The sequence below is a fragment of the Kryptolebias marmoratus genome, linkage group LG1 (genome assembly GCF_001649575.2).
Source record: "Kryptolebias marmoratus isolate JLee-2015 linkage group LG1, ASM164957v2, whole genome shotgun sequence".
Classification (NCBI taxonomy): domain Eukaryota; kingdom Metazoa; phylum Chordata; class Actinopteri; order Cyprinodontiformes; family Rivulidae; genus Kryptolebias; species Kryptolebias marmoratus.
This window is the reverse complement of record NC_051430.1, coordinates 24,274,074-24,291,719: the sequence shown is the minus strand read 5'-3', so window position 1 is coordinate 24,291,719 and position 17,646 is coordinate 24,274,074. Positions and strand designations below refer to the sequence as shown.

Sequence of the window (17,646 nt, the reverse complement as noted above, 5' to 3'; positions counted from 1 at the left end):
ATGACTCACAGGCTGGGCCCCCTGGAGCAATAATAACAACAACAATATTATTAATAATAATAATAACAAATAAAGCATCCTTTCAGCAGTCAGAGTAAAATGAACCCTGCGCTGATTTGTTCCCCAACAAGTAAAGCTGAAAATAATTAGGCAGCAAACCCGCTTCCCCGATCAGCAAAAGTGGACACAAAGCAGCCGAGGGACACAAACGACTTATTGTGGAGGCGAGGTGGGGGTGAGACAGGCACCAACTTTGTCGCCGTGGAAACGGTTGCTAAGTAGCAAACTGAGGCAAACAGGGACAAAAAATCCAATTGTGATGGGAAGCAAGGTGATGGTAAAAAGGAGACAGAAGGGGGGGTTAAAAAGGAAAAAAAACAAAATGTCTGCATTGTTAATCAAAGTTAAGAGTAAAAACAAAAAAACGGGAGGCTGAAAATGAGGCCAGCAAAAACAATAAATCTCCAACAGAGAAGGTAAAATAAAGATAAATATTAAAAGGTGCATTTCATTTACCTCGTCACACTCTTTCCTTAATAAATTCACCTTTTTTTTTTTTGGCTTTTTTAGCTGACATTTGTTGTGTTTGAAGCGTTTTCAACCGCACACTATCCGAAACGGAGGTGATAATCGAATCGGTTTTTATTTCTGAGTAATTAATTTGTGAGTAATTAGCTACATTGCAGCTCTGATGCGTTGCTGTGTTTGTATGGTATGATTTTAATCAGCTTTAATTGTTTTAACAGTAATTTATTTGCAGGGAAACGTGTAAAAGCTGCTTCAGTGACTTATTTCTGATGAAAATGAGGACCTCTCTGTTTAAATGTTCACAAAAACTCTCCATTAGGACATTTTTTTAGTTCTACGGTTAATCGAAAGGTGGTTTATCACAAAAATGAATGTTAACAGAGATAATCTGTGAAGGAAAACGATCAGCACAGAGAGAGATGTTTGATTAAACAAAAGGCCATGAAAGGAAAGGACAGGACAGGCAGACAGATGTGGACTGAAACCAAAAGACGTCAGGATCCCAGAGTCAGGCTGCTGCAGACAAGATGAACCTGACTTTTTTTACAGGAGGGCAGATTATGGAAGGATGCAGCGGTGTCCAGATAACACAAAACGTGATGCTTCAGTCGAGGCAAAGTGGTGATTTGATGTTTCAAACGGTTTGAGAGAAACATCACAGAAATCCTGGGGTTAAAATGTTTTCATCTTTTTTGTCTTTTTCTCATCCTGACTTCTGTGTAAGATGTCCTGAAAATAATCAAGCTCACTTTTCTGTGTGAGTATTTTCACACAAAACAACTAAAAAACGGTGAAAATACATTTTGCCTGAATTTTACCAAGTTTTACATTTTGGCCCCTAATTAAACTGAGTTCGACATCTCTGCCTTAAGTTAAAGCTCTGCCACGATCCTAGGTGTTTCTGTTTGGTTTGATTCCATTTTCAACGCCACAGCGAGTCGTCCTCCTCCGTCCAACTCTGTCCTCTGCGTCCTCTGTCCTCACTCCGGCTACCTCCATGTCCAGCACCGGTGTGAACCCGGGCCTCCACCGATCCGGTATGGTGTCCTCTTAGATGTTAGTTTGTCCTCTTCCTAACACGACCCTCACCATTTACCCTTCGGGACTGGCTTGTTCTCCCAAGAATCTGTTTTTCTCTTTTTAATCATGGTCTTTTATTTCCCAAACGGGACATTGATTCTCTTTTTTTTTTCTTGTTGCACACGTGAGCACATGGAAGCCATCTAGGGCGCCCGCGGGAGCAGCTGGAGGATTAAGAGCCTTGCTCAAGGGCCCACGGCGGGGTTAATGGTGAATGGTAATAAGGCTCTGCTTATATAGCACCTTTCTAGCCAACCAGGCCACTTGAAGCGATTTACAACACAATCTGTGCCCTCGTTTTATTTCTCCAAACACACCCATGCAGCACTTTCAGAATAAATCACTCTTTAGAAGCTAATCAGTGCTTTGGATCACATTCATACTCTGACAGAGGGAGGACGACGGCTCTAACTCAGCCGCAGCCGGCCCGATGAATCCCCCACCGTCGGTCTGGGGGTTCAAACCTGCAACCTCCGAATCCCCCCCCCCGCACCTCCTACGTCCTTTTTTTGTAAATGAATTTGTGTTTCCTTGTTTCTTTCATCTTGATGTTCGTTGTGTCCGGTTTGGTTTTGTTGCTCGGTGTCTCCGTGTGTGTTGGCGGCCATCTTCCCCCTGAGTCGTCCTCACCCGTTCCTCATGTGTTCATTGGTTTCTCTCTCTCTCATCACTCAGTCATGCTCGGTCATGTTCCTGTTCGCTTGTTCCCTACGTGCTCCTTATGATGTTCAGTTCCCTTTTTTTTTCTTGTATTTACTGACTTGTCAGCTTTTTATTTTCGTTAATAAATTTCTTTATTTGTGCACCAACGTCCTCGAGTCCAGTCTGCATGCTTGGGTCCTACTTCACCGCTCCGGACAACCTCCTACTGAGTCACTTTTTACCTGTAGAGAGAAATTAACTCGACAGACGCACCAGATAAACAAGCCGCAATTTAATATTTTGTTTTGCGCTGCACATCCTCGAAGATAGTCGACATTTTGTGAGGAAACACGCCTGGAGCAAGAGCAGACGCTTCTCCTCAGAAGAGTCAGGGAGGGCATGTAGCGTGTATTTACTAAACTGTTGAGCTGCATTGTAATAAGGTGAGGGATTTCTTCTTCTTTTGTTTACTTTCAGGAGATGGGTTTAGTTATCACAAGTAGTTCAGGCTAGGATTTGATTTAAAACCTTTCACGGTATCAACCCCGAGCGTTCCCAGTGTGTTTACAGTGTGATGCCAGGGGGTCCTGACAGGAGCGAGGCGTCGGGAGGTGAGGAAGGGCTCGCCCCCAAGCAGCAAGCCACGCTTCCCCCTCTTCCTCCTCTTCCTCCCCTCTTCTCCTTCGCTGCTGTGAAATCCAAGTGACAGGAAACAGGGGCAAAGAGGACGTCCCATTAATATGCTAATCTGTGCGGTGCAGTCAGGAATACATGCGTGTCGTCTGCGAAACAAGCTGTGTAAGAATCAAAAGCCCCAAGGAGGACCGGGGAAGGGGAACTGAGGCGACATGGATAAAAATGAAAGTCTGAGGTTCGTAAAGAGGGAATCCCCATGTCCTCAAACCATAAAAAACAACATTAAACCCTCTGCAATGAACAGAATAACAATGAAACAGAGAGAGTTGATGGCTCCTGTTCGCTCCGAGGAGGCATCAATAATCCATGCAACCTGCTCTCGTGGGGACACGGCAACACGTTGACGACTTACACAAGAGTGTCAGGTCTGAGGGCTCGGATTGACCCTTCAGGACCTCGCTGACATGGAAGAAGGCAGAGCAACGTGAAGACAAACCTGCTTACAGAGCGGAGACATCCTGCTGAACCGCACGCTGTAAAACAGCCCCGCTCGGGTGAATAACTCTGAATCAGCCGACGTCTTTCATTCACAGGCTGTTTGTTTTGCTGCTGATACGGCCGGCGGCGGCGGCGGCGGTGGCCTGAAATGGTGTCTGCTCAGCCTCACCGACCCCAGGGATGAGCTGGAGCAGCCTGCTCTTTCCCTCTGCCATGTTGTAGACTCCCCTCTGCCTCTGAAAGAAAGATAGATAGACAGCCGGGGAGAGCGTTTCATCCCTTATCTCCCTGGCCAAAATCCCCTGCCTCCAGAAAGCAATTTAAAGGCCAGAGACAGAAGAGAGAGAGAGCGAGAGGGAGAGAGTTACAAAAATGCAGGAATGCTGGGTCATAATAATGCTGCAGACTTCAGGTTACTTTAAATATAATGGGCTACATACCACCCAAGTGTTCAGAAGCTAAAAATGCATCAGAACAGAAAGCAATAAACCCCGTTTTATAGCTCTGACTCAAAACGAGACAATCCGACCGTGTCGAAACACAACCTAAGATTTTAAAACAACCCAGAATCACAGCTGCAACACTGTGTGAGCCAATTAAAAGTTGGAAACACCAATTAGGTAATTAATTCTGACCTGGACGATAGTGTTTAATTAAACACAGAGGAAACTGCAGCGTCACTTTGCTTTATCGGTCAGCTCTTAATATGACAGCACTAATCTCACTTTACTGGAGACTGGAGTCTTCATCAGGTATTCAGGCTTAGAGCAGGCACAGCATTAAAAAGAAAAAAAAAGATCTATGAGAGTATAGCTATGTTCTCTGGAACATTTCATTACATAATAAAAATCTGATCTGAGCTCGTATGAATTTAGGCTCCTCAGATGTGATGTAACAGGAATTATAAAGCACATTTATCAGAATATTTGGGATAAACAACTTTTTATGAGCTTTGCCATTTTAGCAGATGAATTCTGATGTTTCTGAAGAATCTGGGATTACAATGACAGGCTGTGAGGTTATAATCTGCCCCGTCTATAACCTGCTGAGTATCTCGCAGGGCTTTTGTTCCCTAATCCAACAGAATAGGTGCCGGTATTTCACAGTGACAGGCAAATGAGAAAATCCCTTTTTGTGAAAAATTGGAAGATTTTTCTTTTTATGTCTAAAAAAAGAGATTATTTGCTGCCTCGCAGACAGTTGCAGAGATGTTACATTACAGATCGTTAGGCCTAAATTAGCTTAGCCTAGCATAAAAACTGAACACAACCAGGCTCTCTCTGAAATTAAATAAATAAATAAAATCCCTATATCAGCACCTCCAAAGCTAACTAATTAACATTTGACATTTTTTTTAATCCCCACAAACACTGAAGCTAGGAGCACAAACAAACTGCCAGTGACCAGTAATGTCCTCTAAAGTTGTTGCTAAGCAACTGAAATGAGCTCAATAAAATCTTGTTTTTAAATGTAAAAATTACATATTGTTTTTGTAATTGTTTTACATTGAGGAACAAAACATTAATATCTAAGTTTGGTGGTTTTGCTTTGTTGTCTGTAAACAGAGCAGACTGCAAGTTATCATAGTTTTTACGTTTGTATGCTAGCTTCTAGGCTAAGTTAGCTAATTATGGACTTGTTTTAAAAGGTAGAATACCATAATTGTAGTTCTAATCTTGGATAGCCAATATGCTAGACCTAACTGAACGTTAGACATATTTTTGTCCTTTTTTAAAATTGCAACACAAAGTGTGGATTTAATTATTTTCAGCTGGTGTTGTTTGGCTGTGTTAGCTTCAAACCCTATGCTAGCTAGGCTAATAGCTAAATTATAAACTTGTCTAAAATGGTAGAGCAAGACAATTATAATCCTAATATTTGATAGCAAATATGATAGACTCACTTTTGTACAAATTCAGGTGGATAATTTCACCTGTAAATATGTCAGAGTTACACAATAGTTTTTTTAAGCCAGTAAAATTTGAAAACTTTAGACCCATCTTGCCACATATCTAAACAGTTTGACATTAAATTGGGATTTTTCAGTCCAACAAACTGGGAAAATTAAAACCTTTATTGTTTCCGAGCTCCCACACACTTCTCTCTTAAATTAATATCTGAATATACGTTCCAATTATACAACTAAATTTAAATTCTTACGTCTGTCAATAAAATTAGACGCTACGTCCACATATTTATTTACTCTCACACATTATCAACATTCAGTGCATTTGAAGTCTGTACCATTCAGTCTTAGCCAAGCTTAAAATTTATAATCTAAATTCACTTTATGCAAAGCTAAAGTCTAATATGCTGCTTTTTGTCCAGTCTGCAGGACAAAACGACACCTTTTGTGCGTTTGTCAAAGATAAATGAATCCAGATGCTAAAGGAACATTAAAGTTTGACTTAATCTGTTGGCATAAAAATATATCAAATCTAAATTATATTTCAGCTTCCAATCCCATTGCACAGTGAAATGGAAACATTCTGTAATTTAAAGTGTTGTGTAGTTTAATAAAATGAGAGTATCTCCAGAATTTGGACCATTTCTTGCTGCTGCCTGCTCTCTGATAAATGATGAGTCATATTAGTGACAGATGTGTCTGTCAGTGGGATTAAAGCTTCCTGAGGATTAAAAATGGCCGCTCCAGCACCGTGCAGCTTCCTGCCCTCCAGCTGACCGAGCTGGCCGCAGACGGCCTCGCTCCTGTCGTGTTTCAGGGCCCAGATGAAGCGAACGCCTTCGTCTTTCAGGCGTTTGTTCATTTCACTGGAGCCTAATCTGTGGCAGGCCTGGGGGCTCTGAATGGGCCAGAACCAAGACGGGTTCTGTGATGTTATTTCTGCAAAACCAGATTATTTGGTTGAATAACAGGAATTAAATCTGCCTTTTGCACTATTCTTTTAACCTTTCATTCTGTTAGGTTGTTATATAATATTTATTCTGATCTGGATTATATTACTTCTTTGAAGTTTTTTTAACATGCCTGAAACAATGAGTATAAAACTGTCAAATTAAAACCAGTCAGCTGATGTATTTAGTCATGAAAAGTAAATTAAACCCATATTAAACTGTAAAACTTAAGTTTATTTATTTAAAATGAATCAAACCAAAAGTAAAACAACAGCGACATCTAGCGGATCTAAGAGAAAACTACAAAAAATTAAAAATAGGCAATCATGGCATTAGAAACAATGTGCAGCTCTGGTGGTTAATTCATTACCTTTATCAATAAAAACTCAGTCTAATAATAGGACTTTTATTAATATATTGGGTAAAACAACTTATTTATCCTGAATAAAGTGGGCAGTGACACTACAATCAACCGATTTAGCTAATATGAAAATATAAGAATCAAGTGTACAAACATAAAATGTAATATTTGTCAGTGAATAAAATTTTTCTTTGAACATTTGTGTTCTTTAGATTTAGTGGAAAACTGTTATAAAGTCTGGTTGAGGGTTTTTACTATTTATCACAAAAATCAAAACACAAAGGAACTTTGAAACAAGTCAATTTAATCTTGGACTGAATTCTTTAATACAAAAAACATCTGGATCTGACCGACAAAGAGAAAACAGCGGGCTTATTTACATGTTTGTTATCTACAACAACAACAAAAAAACTTTTTTTTTTTTTAAGAAGAGGAGAAACTAGAGAAGCAGAATTTACACCGGAGACGTTTGGACCCGAGCGAGGCGTCCTCCCAGAGATCCTTCAGCTGATTGTTGATAAAAGTTGTCTTAGCAGCTGTGAAAATCCTCCTGAAACATGATGACAGAAACCCCAGAGGGCGCCGAGATCTGAGGCGAGTCCCAGCAATCCGTTCCCCTTGATCTCCCTTATTTGTCTTCATTTAAGAAGCCTCCTCGTCGATCTTTGGAGCCAGGTAGTACTTGATGTGTCCCATGTCAGCGATCTTGTACTCCACCACTGCAGAGGACAGGAACAGGTCGGGTCAGGGCGCCGGATCGAACATAGACAGCTCAGAGGCGAGGAAAGACGGCGCCTTTACTTACCGAGGGGGATGTCGGCAGACATGCTGAGGGTGACTGTTTTGGACAGCGGAGTGGCTTTCGTGAAGAAGTTCAGGTAGTTCAGAGCGAAGATCAGCTGAACAGGTTCGTTCATTTCGACAGTGACCTTAAAGATGAAGAAAAAGATGAGTTGGACACAAAGTGGAGCGAGCGAACGCCAGGTACATTGGTTTATAAGACGTCTCAGACTCACGGCCTCCTCCTCTTTGTCCACATTGCTGGTTTGGGACAGCTTGACGTTCCCCGTCCCCAGCTCCCCATTGGCGGAGAACTTGACGCCGTCCTTGGCGCAGGAGATCATAACGGCATCGCCGATCTGAGAGAGGTCGCGGCAGATGCGGGCAAACTCCCCGGAGGGCATCTTCACCACGCAGCTGTACTCTTGCTCCTGTCGGGACAGAAAAGAAAGAAAAATAATCAGGAGCCGCCAGCAGGGAACGACGACCGAGACAGAAAGAAGAGGCTACGCACCGGGATACCGAGCTGCTCCACGTCAAGGTCCATGAGCTTCATCTCATAATCCGAGACTTTCTCTTGGTCTGCAAAAATGGGGGTGAAATAAAAGTTAGCATCCCATCTCTCCTCACACCCAAAATTTCCCTAATCTACCAAATTAAGACGAAGTTTAAATCTAATAAAAATCAGGCGAACCGAAACTCAGGGAGGGACTTACTGAGGGTCTCAAAAACGAGCGCAAGCGTGTCTGCGTTGTCCTCTGCTCTGATGGTGATGATGTCCTCGTTCCCTGCACACTTCAGGATCTTTGACATGCTGGAAAAGAATGATGCAAATCATTACAGACTAAATTAAAACGCTGAAAACATAAAAAATGGCTTCTTCAATGTTTCTCGAAACTCCTGAAATAACTTCTAAATATTGTTGAATTACAATAAATGTTTGTGAAACTTGCTTATTTCAAAAAACAAACGTTATAAAAAGGTATTTAGGCAGCTTTGTTTAACTCAGACCGGGAAAGGTAGTGACGTAAACGGAAGTGGAGGTTCCCGGGTTTGATACAAATTCCCGCCAAACTCTGCCGGGACAGAAATTGGCGCTCATCTGACGTAGCTGCAGGTGCTGCGCTTATCAAATTGCGCCAAATGTCATTTTAACGCCCGTTTGGCACCAATATGTAAGGAAAAATAAAAAGCCCCAAACGACCCAGTTTATAAGTCTGTAATGACGCAGTTCATGCCCGGGCAAATCCGCCATGTTTGACTCCTCCTTTTGTCAACTTTTAGACAGCTCAAGTTGTTTTACTACATTTTAATAAGTGCTCAGCAAAAAAACACGACTTATCGGTGAGACAGCGGTCTTTATTTGGCGGCTGAACGCGCCTCACCTGCTCAGGTTGACCCCCATGGCCAGGTTTCTGTCGCAGCGGTACGAGTCGAAGCCGTCGTGCCGCAGAGTGAGCTGGACCAGGGAGACGTGGGACGAGTCCATGCTCTGCAGGGAGATCCCGGACGAGCTGACGTCCCAGCAGGCTTCCGTGATCAGATCCTTCAGGGCCTCCAGCACCTTCTTCAGGATGGAGCCCTGGACCAGGCGAGCCTCGAACATGGTTGCCGTGGAAGTTGTGTCTCGCGCTGCGTAGACAGGAAAAAGAGAAGCGCTTTCTGCCGCCTGTAGCGTCGCTCCGAGCAGCGGAGGCTGGAGAGAGGAGGTGCTGAGGAGCAGGGGAGACAGAAAACCCTGGAAAAAGTCGGTCTTTGTGTGCTGGCGGCGGCAAATGACACCACACAGAGGCTTCTGACACGGCTAACTGGAAGTTTGAGCAGTAAGCGCGCGCTAACATCAGATTTTATAATCTTGCGTCATGACGTAACTTCCGGGCGATTGGACAACGTCTAAGACGTATGACGTCTAAAACGAGCGCAAGCAGATTTCTACCGTAATGGACATTACCACGTTTTAAATTCACATTTTATAAAAATAAATTATATGTATATTTTACGTTATTACCTTTTTACTGAAATAAGGAAATAAATGGTCTGAAAGGTAAAATGTTCCACCTGGAATGGCACAAAGGGGCACATATTAAAAGTAGTTTAAAAAATAGTGACATTTTTCATATATTACAACATATATGCTGCATATGTGATCAAATCAAATTGATCTTGTTCTATAATTTTAACCATTATTCTTTATTGAATAAAAATGTTTATTTTTCCTCATTCTGGCCCATCTACTCCATTCATTACTTGATCCATATATAATAATATTTTAGGAAATAAATGGCACAAACACATTGAATGTAAACAATTTTTTTTATTGAATATCGAACAGTACTTTGTTTTGAAGATACACAGTCTCATAAATCCCAGAACTACGTCGCCAGTCTGCCACATATTAATACTGTTGACTTAAACCCTGAGAATACACCGACTGAGGCAAACCAACAGGTCAGAGGGACATTTGATTTAGAGAAGAAGAAAGTTCAAAGTTCTTTAAAAAAAAGAACAGGAGAAGGAGTGTGAGGCATCATGAGGTATTAAGAAAAGTAAACTTTAAAGCCAGTAAAAAGTGTTAAACATGAGACTACAGATGCATCTTTAACTGTTTTTATATATTTTTTCGTTTAGAGGCCATCTGCAAGGATGTAGTTAGTTGCCATGGCGAGGATGGGGGCTCCTGTCGGGACACCGGGGAAAGGACCACTGGACCCGGCGATGTCGATGTGGGAGTACGGCAGAGGTGCATCAGAATCCACGCCATGCTGTGGACAGATTCATGCAGAAATGAATAATAACTTCACTTTCATCTAATAATCAGCAGAAACTGACTTCTTTCTTTTTTCACGACGGAGGGCGAGCACCTTGTCCAGGCCGGAGGCCAAGATGAGGAAAGCCGCGGGGGCCTGATGTCCTCGTGGCGTGGCCGAGGACGGCAGGTTGTTGGACTGCAGGATGTCTTCGTACTCAGACTTTCCTTTGTGGAACTCATAGTCCTCTCGCCTGATGGTGGAAACCTCAAACAAATCTCCCAACGCCTCTCCAGCTGAAGGAAAAATACGGATAAAACCAGAGTTACTTTATGCTGGAGGTACTGTGGAACAACAGGTAATTATATCTCAGAATGGGATAAATATCTGCTGGGCAACCAAGTTAGCATCTGTATGGAAAGATAAAATTGAGGATTGTATTTCAAATGTTACAAATATTATTTTGATCAGTAATTATGCTGGTTAAATGTGGGCTTTTTGCCCAAAAACGGCTTTGTTGTTATTGTTGTTTTAATGTTAATTACACAACAAAATAAACTGGGACTCCCAGGTTGAAAGGGTAATACTTAGTTGAGAAGTTTTTACTATTTGAGTTGACAAACTTTAAATAATCTGAAGACACAGTTTATGATTAGAAAAGCTAAATTAAACGAAGACAGCTCCACTTCTGACTTGTTTTTACTAATATTTCCTGAAGTCTGTCTCACCTTTCTGCCACTGAGCAGCGTTCCTGCTGCGGTGGGCCGGCCCGTTATCCATGATGATCTACAAGAAGACAACTCGATTATGAACAGTGTGGACTTCACCTGCAGGTTTTGACCCGTTCTAAAGGAAGACTCACCGAGTAGTTTGGGCCCATGGCTCTGATGGCGTGCCCGGTCAGCGTGGCGATGGTAAACAGCTCAGGGGAAGTCTCGTGTACCGCCTGCAGAGACCAGACAGTCACGCCAGGAAGAGACGCGACGGAAGACCGGCTGAGCCGACGTTAATGTCTCACCTTCTCCTTCATCTCACAGAGCAGGTCGACCATCACCATCCGGCCCTCGGCGTCGGTGTTCCCCACCCTGACCCTCCGACCCGCGCGGGAAACCACCAGCTCGTCTGCCACGTAGCAGTCTGAAGAAAAAAACAAACAAACCCCGCATAGGCAGGTGAGAGGAGGCGCAGACGCAGGTCATCAGGTCAGAAAGGTCAACGAAGAGCTCGGCACTGACCTGCGCCCACGCTGTTCCTCACCATGGTCATCGCACCAACAACCTTCAGGTGTTTGGGCTTCAGATGCGCCAAAATCTGTCAGAAATACACCTTTTATGACATAGATGTTGCTCATGAGGGGTTTGCAAGAAAGAAATATTTTTCTCCAGGTCTGAGAGTCGACTGGTAGAAAACACGCGGGAGGAGACGAGTCGAATCAGGGGTCAAATCAGAACAGTTGTGTTTTTGTTTTGGTTCTTGTGAAAAAGTACCAACAAAGTCTGCAGTTAAGGACTGTGTGAACATTCACAGGGCAGATCCCGGTGTGTCACGGTTACGTTCAGTTTTTGGAAAGATCTTTTTTTTTAAGATAATTATAGAGTGAAGAGTAACTGTGTTAGTCTAATCATCGACACAAACCTCCCACATCATCGTCTCTGAGGATTTATTCTCTCACCTGGAAGAATCCAGCAACGGCAGCAGCTCCACACTTGTCCCTGTGCATCCCGGCCATGAAGCCCCCCGCCTTGATGTCGGCTCCTCCGGTGTCGTAGGTGATGCCCTGCAGCCGCCACACAACAAGCAGCCTCTGTTTACCTGCGCCTCCGTCATCATTACTAAAGCAGTTTTCTTTATTTGCCTCAGTGTGAAACCATTGTTTGCTTTTTATCCTGTCAGAAACCGGTCGCCTCGTCTCACCTTTCCCACCAACATGACGGTCTTCTGGACCGGCCCCTCTCCACAGTACTGCAGCCTGATGACTCTGGCCTGATGACGAGGAACGCCTCAAAGAGGAGGAAGCCACAAATAAACAGGATGTACTTTTATAGGGATACAAGCGGACTAAAAGTGGTCTTACTGTTGGCGCAGCGGTTGACCGCAGCCAGACATGGATACTCTTTCTCCAGGGTCTTCATGTCGCTCACCACTTCCACCTGCAAGGAGGAAACATCTCTGACTGTTCAGTGTGCTGATCACAACCCTGGAAGAACCGAGCGTTTCTACACGTCACCCAGCTCTGATCGCACACGGGATTGTGAGGATCCCTCTTACCTTCACGACGCTGTCCTTGAACAGCTCCTGGACGTAGTCGGCCACGCGAGGGGCCGCCATGCGCTCCGGATCTGAGCCGCCGATGTCGCGGTACGCCAGCCTGAAGAGGGCAAAGGAAGGCCGATAAGTGCCGCTGGGCGAGAAAAGTTCCAGAACGGGGTGGAGCTCAGTCTTATTCGACTCACCTGCCGCTCTCCAGAGCATTGGTCAGCTCCACCAGCCGCTTCCCCTCGGCCTCCTGAGCCGTCCACAGCCCCAGAACACACACTTTGTAGTCAGAGGGCTTTATGTTCGCCTCTCGCACCTCCAGGGGCTTTGGAGCAACGTGGATAAGAACACAGCGAAGATGTTTACATGTTTACAAATAAAACTGAGATATCCTGACTTTTTTCTACAGTATGAGCTGCTTTCCTCACCATGTAAAGAGCGTGAAGCGCGCCGAGCGCAGCCGCCAAGGTGCTGCTCTTATAGTCCTTGTGTGGAGGGCACACCAGCAGGGGGCGCTGCATGCCGGCCTTCAAGGCGCTGCGAAGACCATCAAAAATAAACCATCGAATGTAAAAAGGCAGAGGTGGTGAAAATCAATAAATAAGTAAATAAAGGAGCAGCTGTGAGCCGACCGTTTGACGCCGTTGCCCGCCGCGTCGCTGAAACGCCGGACGTCATCGTAGTCCCGGTTCACAGGGCCGGTGGAGGCGAAAACCAGGCGGTTTCCGGGAAGACCGGGAACCTTGAGGACCACCACCTCCTCCCCCAGACCGCTGTCCACCTGAACGGAAACAGACAGATCAGGAAATATTTGCCTATATGACAACTACATTACCATGAACGTCACATCCTAGCGTAGGAGTCCAAACATTATAAGTTGGCAAAAGATTCAGACCCTAAAAACTTAACAAAATCAGTGAAATAAATAAATAAAACGTTCTTTTTCACCCTGACAGAGATAGGCCCCACAACCCTTATGTTCTTCTACCTGTATGACTACAAACAGCATACATGGTACATCTGCAGATTCTTACTGAGATATATTTGTTTCCAAAGAATGCAAACATGAATGTAAACCCTAGCACTCCTCGAAGGAACGCGTATCGCCTGGTGCCAGAGTTTTACACCTTATGGAGAGAAGTTATTGCTCTTTAAACAGCATCATACTCTGAACTCTCACGGGATCTGTTCACACCTGGAGGAAGTGCTGTGGTGATGTTTTTAGGATTTAATCCTGAGCTTAAAAAAAAAAGACAGCTGTGGTTGACTCACAGAGCTGTAGTCCTGCAGAGGAGCTTTCAGACACTCCAGCTGAGCGGGCAGCGACTCGTGGCTTTCAGTCACCAACACAATGCCATCGAAACTGCAAGGAAACAGAACGATCATCAGCCGGGAATGACCTCCTTACAAGCAGACTAAGATTCTTCCTGATACTCACTTCTGGTTTTTGAGGTCAGTGGTCCACTCGGTGGGCTGAACCCTGCAAAAAAAAACAAAAAAAAAAAACAGCACTAACACAAAGATATCTGATGCAGACTGATGCAACCGGATTTTCAGGTCTGGTAAAATCTGTGTAAACGATAGGAGGTAATGAGCCGAAAGCTGTTGGACCTTTGAGACACAGATAAGACTCTTATTGGGGTCAAAAGCTTCACTCCTCCCTGGAAGGAGCTGAGGGGGGGGGGGGGGGGGGGAGAAATCCCTGCAAAAAGAGATGAATTTTATGTGTGCAGACGTTGCACTTTATATAGGGCACATGACTGCAACCTTCAGTTCTGATGACAAGACAAACTCCAGACGACTGGGAGGAAGTAAAAGTGAAAGAGTCATTCATGCAGAATGTGGAGAAAACCTGAAAACTGAACCCAGATGTAAATGAATCTCCACAGGTTAACATAACGGGATCAGAAACGTGCAGAACACACTAAATACACAATAAATGAAATAACCTTCTCCCCCAACAATAACTACGCTGAAATAACAAAACAAGCAGCCTTCATTGAACAAAAAGCTGCAGATTCCGAGCACAAAAAGCGGCCCTGAACGGACAAAACCGTACGTCACGTGACGAACCCGGGTTAAAATGATAAAGTTTAATTTCAAACAACCCACCTGGTACACATCTTCACCGTCCTCCCTGTCCGGCGTCCTCAAGAAAGAGACAGACAACAACTGATGTCAACGGTTCCCCCTCCGTGGTCACGTGATCCGCTGACTTGTGCTGCTTTCACGGACTCTCCGTAGGCCGTAAAATATCACATCTGTTTAGTCGCTATGATTTATTTTAGTCCAAGCTCAAAACAGTAAGTCTCACTATCTTATAGCAGAGTTATATACAGCATAATTTGATACAAAAATTGATTTTTTTTTTGGGTAGGATCGAAATAGGTTTGGTCAAACGTCGTATGTTCCGACTGCACATCAACGCGCGTTCCAAAGGCCTGTTGGGATTTGTAGTTTAAAAAAATAGACCGAGCGAAAGTGGTTAGCAGCACGCGGATTTGACTAAAAACGACAAAGCATTTGTTTCCCGCAGCTGTCAGGAAACATCACTACCCCAAATAAACATTGGTGCGGTGTTGTTTAGTTTTTCGATCGGTTTGACGTTTTGGACTACAAAAGCTAACCGGAAGTAGTGCTTTTTTCTGTTGCTCTGGGGGGAGGTGAGTATTTACTGAGGAGTCGATGCAAAGGGCTCAACAAGCTGAAGCCTTGTTGGTGTTGTATGCTACAGAGCCACAATCCTGCTGAATATATCTTTCTGTAAACCTGTCCTCGACCTGCAGGTAGGCAGAGTTTAGCAGCTCAGGAAGATAAATTACAGGTTGTGGCAATTTTCTTATTAAATTCAGTGACTGAAGTTTATTCAGGCAACCTTGCAGCATGGATGTTCCTGATACAGTTCTTCTGATTGTTTTAATGAGCTGAATAACTTTGTGTCAAAAGTAAAAGCTCATAAAGTTGGGGAAAAAACGGAAGCAGGTTTTTTTTTTATGATTAGTTTGTTAGTTTATAGAACTGTTTGCTTCTGCAAAGAAGTCACTTCAAGGTGATTTCACAACAGCTTTAAATTTGGGTTAAAGTGCCTGGGTTTTATAGGTAATCTTTGACAGATTTTACTGGTTAAAATGCCAGTGATTGCATAAAACATTTGACTTTTTATTGTGCATGAACCTTAAACGTTTAACTTGGCTTCTTTGTTCTGTTCTAACAAATCTAAATACTTTAGATTTTAGACAACATGGATAAACTGTTTTGTGCTTTCCTATCAGACTTTTAATTAACAGCTTAGTTAAAGATGAAAAATAAATATAAAGTGTAATTATTTCTCTTTAGGTGAAAGATCTGATGGAATCAAAACTTCAACAAACATTATTTTATATTTTTATTCCAGTGTTTAACTTGTAGTATCTTTTTCTCTTTTTTATGATAAATGATCAGATGAGACTTCCTCTTCGCTCCTTCTGCGTCTTCAGGAGTTTCCTCCATCCAAGGCGGACAGCAGCGGCTCACAGGCAAGGCCTGAGCGGAGCAGCCATGCGTTTGGTGCAGTTTCGCCGCCTCGACAAAGAAGATGGTGTCAGGGTGGGGGTGGAGCGAGGCGAGGGGCTCGGTGTGGTGGACCTGAAGGCCTTCGACCCCTCCATGCCTTCGACGGTGAGGGAGCTGCTGGAGCTGGGAGACAAAGGTCTGGAGTGTGCGCAGAGGTACAGACGTGCTTCCTCCTCGCCTCAGCATCATCATTACCTCTCTAATCTTTTTGTTTTCGCCTCCTCAGAGCCTCAGTGTCCGGTCAGTGTGTGGTGGACAGATCAAGCATCCAGCTGCTGCCTCCCGTTTTGGCCCCAGAGAAGGTGGTGTGTGTGGGCATGAACTACAGGGACCACTGTCTGGAGCAAAACGCCCCCATCCCGGAGGAGCCCATCATCTTCAGCAAGTTCCCCAGCGCCATCACGGGCCCGTACGACGACATCATCGTGCCTCCGGAGAGCCAGGTGAGAGGAAGCGGGCGTCGCTGTTCGGGCCGAGTTTGACTGATTACAGCTGCGTGGAAAGAACGGGATGTTGTTCTGAAAGGATGTGGAGGAGAAGTTAAAGATGTTATCTTTACAGTCAATACAACCGATCTTTGGTTTCTGTTCAGGAGAAAAGGCTGAAAAGTTGCTCTTAGGTTACAGCTGTAAATACCAATCCTAGTAAAAGGATCGGAGACAATACTTATTTTTTTCACATCATGAAATGGAGGTGAAGATTCTCCTGAACATGAGCATCAGCAGGTTTTTTAAAAAACTTTTCTTCTGTTGTGAAATTTAGACTCTTTCTATGATTACAGCAGTCAGCCGAGCTAAAACCTGCACGCTTTCTGATCTGCTTTTAATGAAGAACTAAAGTGTTTCGGCTGCATATTAAGCTTTAAAAATGATTAGGCTATCAAAAAGAGACAGTGCTGGCTACAAAATAAACAAGAAAAGCATGTAATACAGTGTGCTTTTATAAAGGTGTAGCAAAACAAAATAAATCCTTCTCATATATGAGTATTAGGTAAATACAGCCTAAAAAGCCAGATATTCTTCATTCCAATAAATAAGAAATTATTAAAAAATAAGCATTTATGTCCTAACACTCCCTTTTTCAAACAGTAGGATGCTGATTTATTTGAAAATTGAAAGGAGTAATTATTCTAATACTTACTAAATTCATGTTGGGATTCATTTTTAAGAGTAAAACTAAATATTTTGCTCAGAAATCAGAAATTGTGCAGCTGTAATGATCCCAGTTGACCAGAAGAGGGCACTGCGGTGCAGAGGCAGACAACTGCAGCTTCATTTCAGGCCAAGAAATAAATAAATGTTGACACTAGAATATCTGACTGTATTTATGAGCAGTTATTAGTCGTTTTTAAAGGAATTCAATGTGTGACCTGTTAAAGAAATGAGTTTATTCTTTAGTAGGCTTTACAGAGAAATAACAGATTTCTTCTTCATGGGAAACAGGCTCAGCAGGTCAGAGAAAGTGTTTTTTTGGGGGGGTTTCTGAGTGAAGCAGTGGAGAAAATAGCCTCTCAGCCCACGTGAATGAAGGGTCATAAATTTCCTCAGGTTTTTATTTTAATTCATCCCTGTCATCTGCGGGAGAGCAGATCCGTATTTTTTATGTTTTACTTTGAGAGTGGAAGGTTGGTGGCAGGTCTGTAAATCCTGCAGCTGTTCTCGGGACGATCTAAAACCTTCCTTTCAGGACTTTGATGGGATCAGGCAGCCG

The 17,646-nt window shown here is 43.5% G+C and overlaps 3 protein-coding genes across 6 annotated transcripts in view; 1 reads left to right on the top strand and 2 right to left on the bottom strand.

Annotated features, from left to right (window-relative positions):
* Positions 1 to 6,885: 6,885 nt before the first annotated feature.
* pcna (proliferating cell nuclear antigen) lies at positions 6,886 to 9,233 on the bottom strand. Its single transcript, XM_017412144.3, has 6 exons — positions 8,767 to 9,233; positions 8,098 to 8,195; positions 7,896 to 7,963; positions 7,618 to 7,812; positions 7,407 to 7,530; positions 6,886 to 7,320 (listed from the first exon to the last, which is right to left on the bottom strand). Exons 1-6 carry the CDS (start codon positions 8,985 to 8,987, stop codon positions 7,244 to 7,246), a joined length of 783 nt encoding a protein of 260 aa, XP_017267633.1. The 5' UTR covers positions 8,988 to 9,233; the 3' UTR covers positions 6,886 to 7,243.
* Positions 9,234 to 9,678: 445 nt separating this feature from the next.
* On the bottom strand, positions 9,679 to 14,605 carry zgc:152830 (uncharacterized protein LOC767682 homolog). The gene is made up of 16 exons (XM_017412110.3): positions 14,497 to 14,605; positions 13,823 to 13,864; positions 13,657 to 13,747; positions 13,017 to 13,165; positions 12,813 to 12,921; positions 12,582 to 12,709; positions 12,397 to 12,496; positions 12,203 to 12,278; positions 12,043 to 12,128; positions 11,801 to 11,905; positions 11,364 to 11,439; positions 11,147 to 11,265; positions 10,991 to 11,074; positions 10,857 to 10,914; positions 10,243 to 10,424; positions 9,679 to 10,143 (listed from the first exon to the last, which is right to left on the bottom strand). Exons 1-16 carry the CDS (start codon positions 14,505 to 14,507, stop codon positions 10,006 to 10,008), a joined length of 1,554 nt encoding a protein of 517 aa, XP_017267599.1. The 5' UTR covers positions 14,508 to 14,605; the 3' UTR covers positions 9,679 to 10,005.
* Positions 14,606 to 14,844: 239 nt separating this feature from the next.
* fahd2a (fumarylacetoacetate hydrolase domain containing 2A) overlaps positions 14,845 to 17,646 on the top strand; it is a 7,856-nt gene continuing 5,054 nt past the window's right edge. The window contains exons 1-3 of one of the 4 annotated variants that reach the window (XM_025005119.2): positions 14,845 to 15,047; positions 15,861 to 16,091; positions 16,163 to 16,379. In XM_025005119.2, coding sequence (XP_024860887.1) covers positions 15,922 to 16,091; positions 16,163 to 16,379 — 387 coding nt within the window. In that variant the 5' untranslated portion in view covers positions 14,845 to 15,047; positions 15,861 to 15,921. Of the gene's footprint in view, positions 15,171 to 15,825; positions 16,092 to 16,162; positions 16,380 to 17,646 lie in introns of all 4 variants that reach the window. The other 3 variants (XM_017412128.3, XM_017412127.3, XM_025005118.2) reach the window with 3 other exon arrangements.

Coding starts and splice junctions, on each gene's coding strand:
- zgc:152830 (XM_017412110.3), bottom strand. Junction 13,748..13,822: donor ACTGACCTCAAAAACCAGAA/GTGAGTATCAGG, acceptor GTTTCCTTGCAG/TTTCGATGGCATTGTGTTGG. Junction 11,440..11,800: donor CCGTTGCTGGATTCTTCCAG/GTGAGAGAATAA, acceptor TATTTCTGACAG/ATTTTGGCGCATCTGAAGCC.
- pcna (XM_017412144.3), bottom strand. CDS start 8,987: ATGTTCGAGGCTCGCCTGGTCCAGGGCTCCATCCTGAAGAAGGTGCTG. Junction 8,196..8,766: donor ATGGGGGTCAACCTGAGCAG/GTGAGGCGCGTT, acceptor ATTCTTTTCCAG/CATGTCAAAGATCCTGAAGT. Junction 7,813..7,895: donor TGGAGCAGCTCGGTATCCCG/GTGCGTAGCCTC, acceptor CTGTCCCGACAG/GAGCAAGAGTACAGCTGCGT.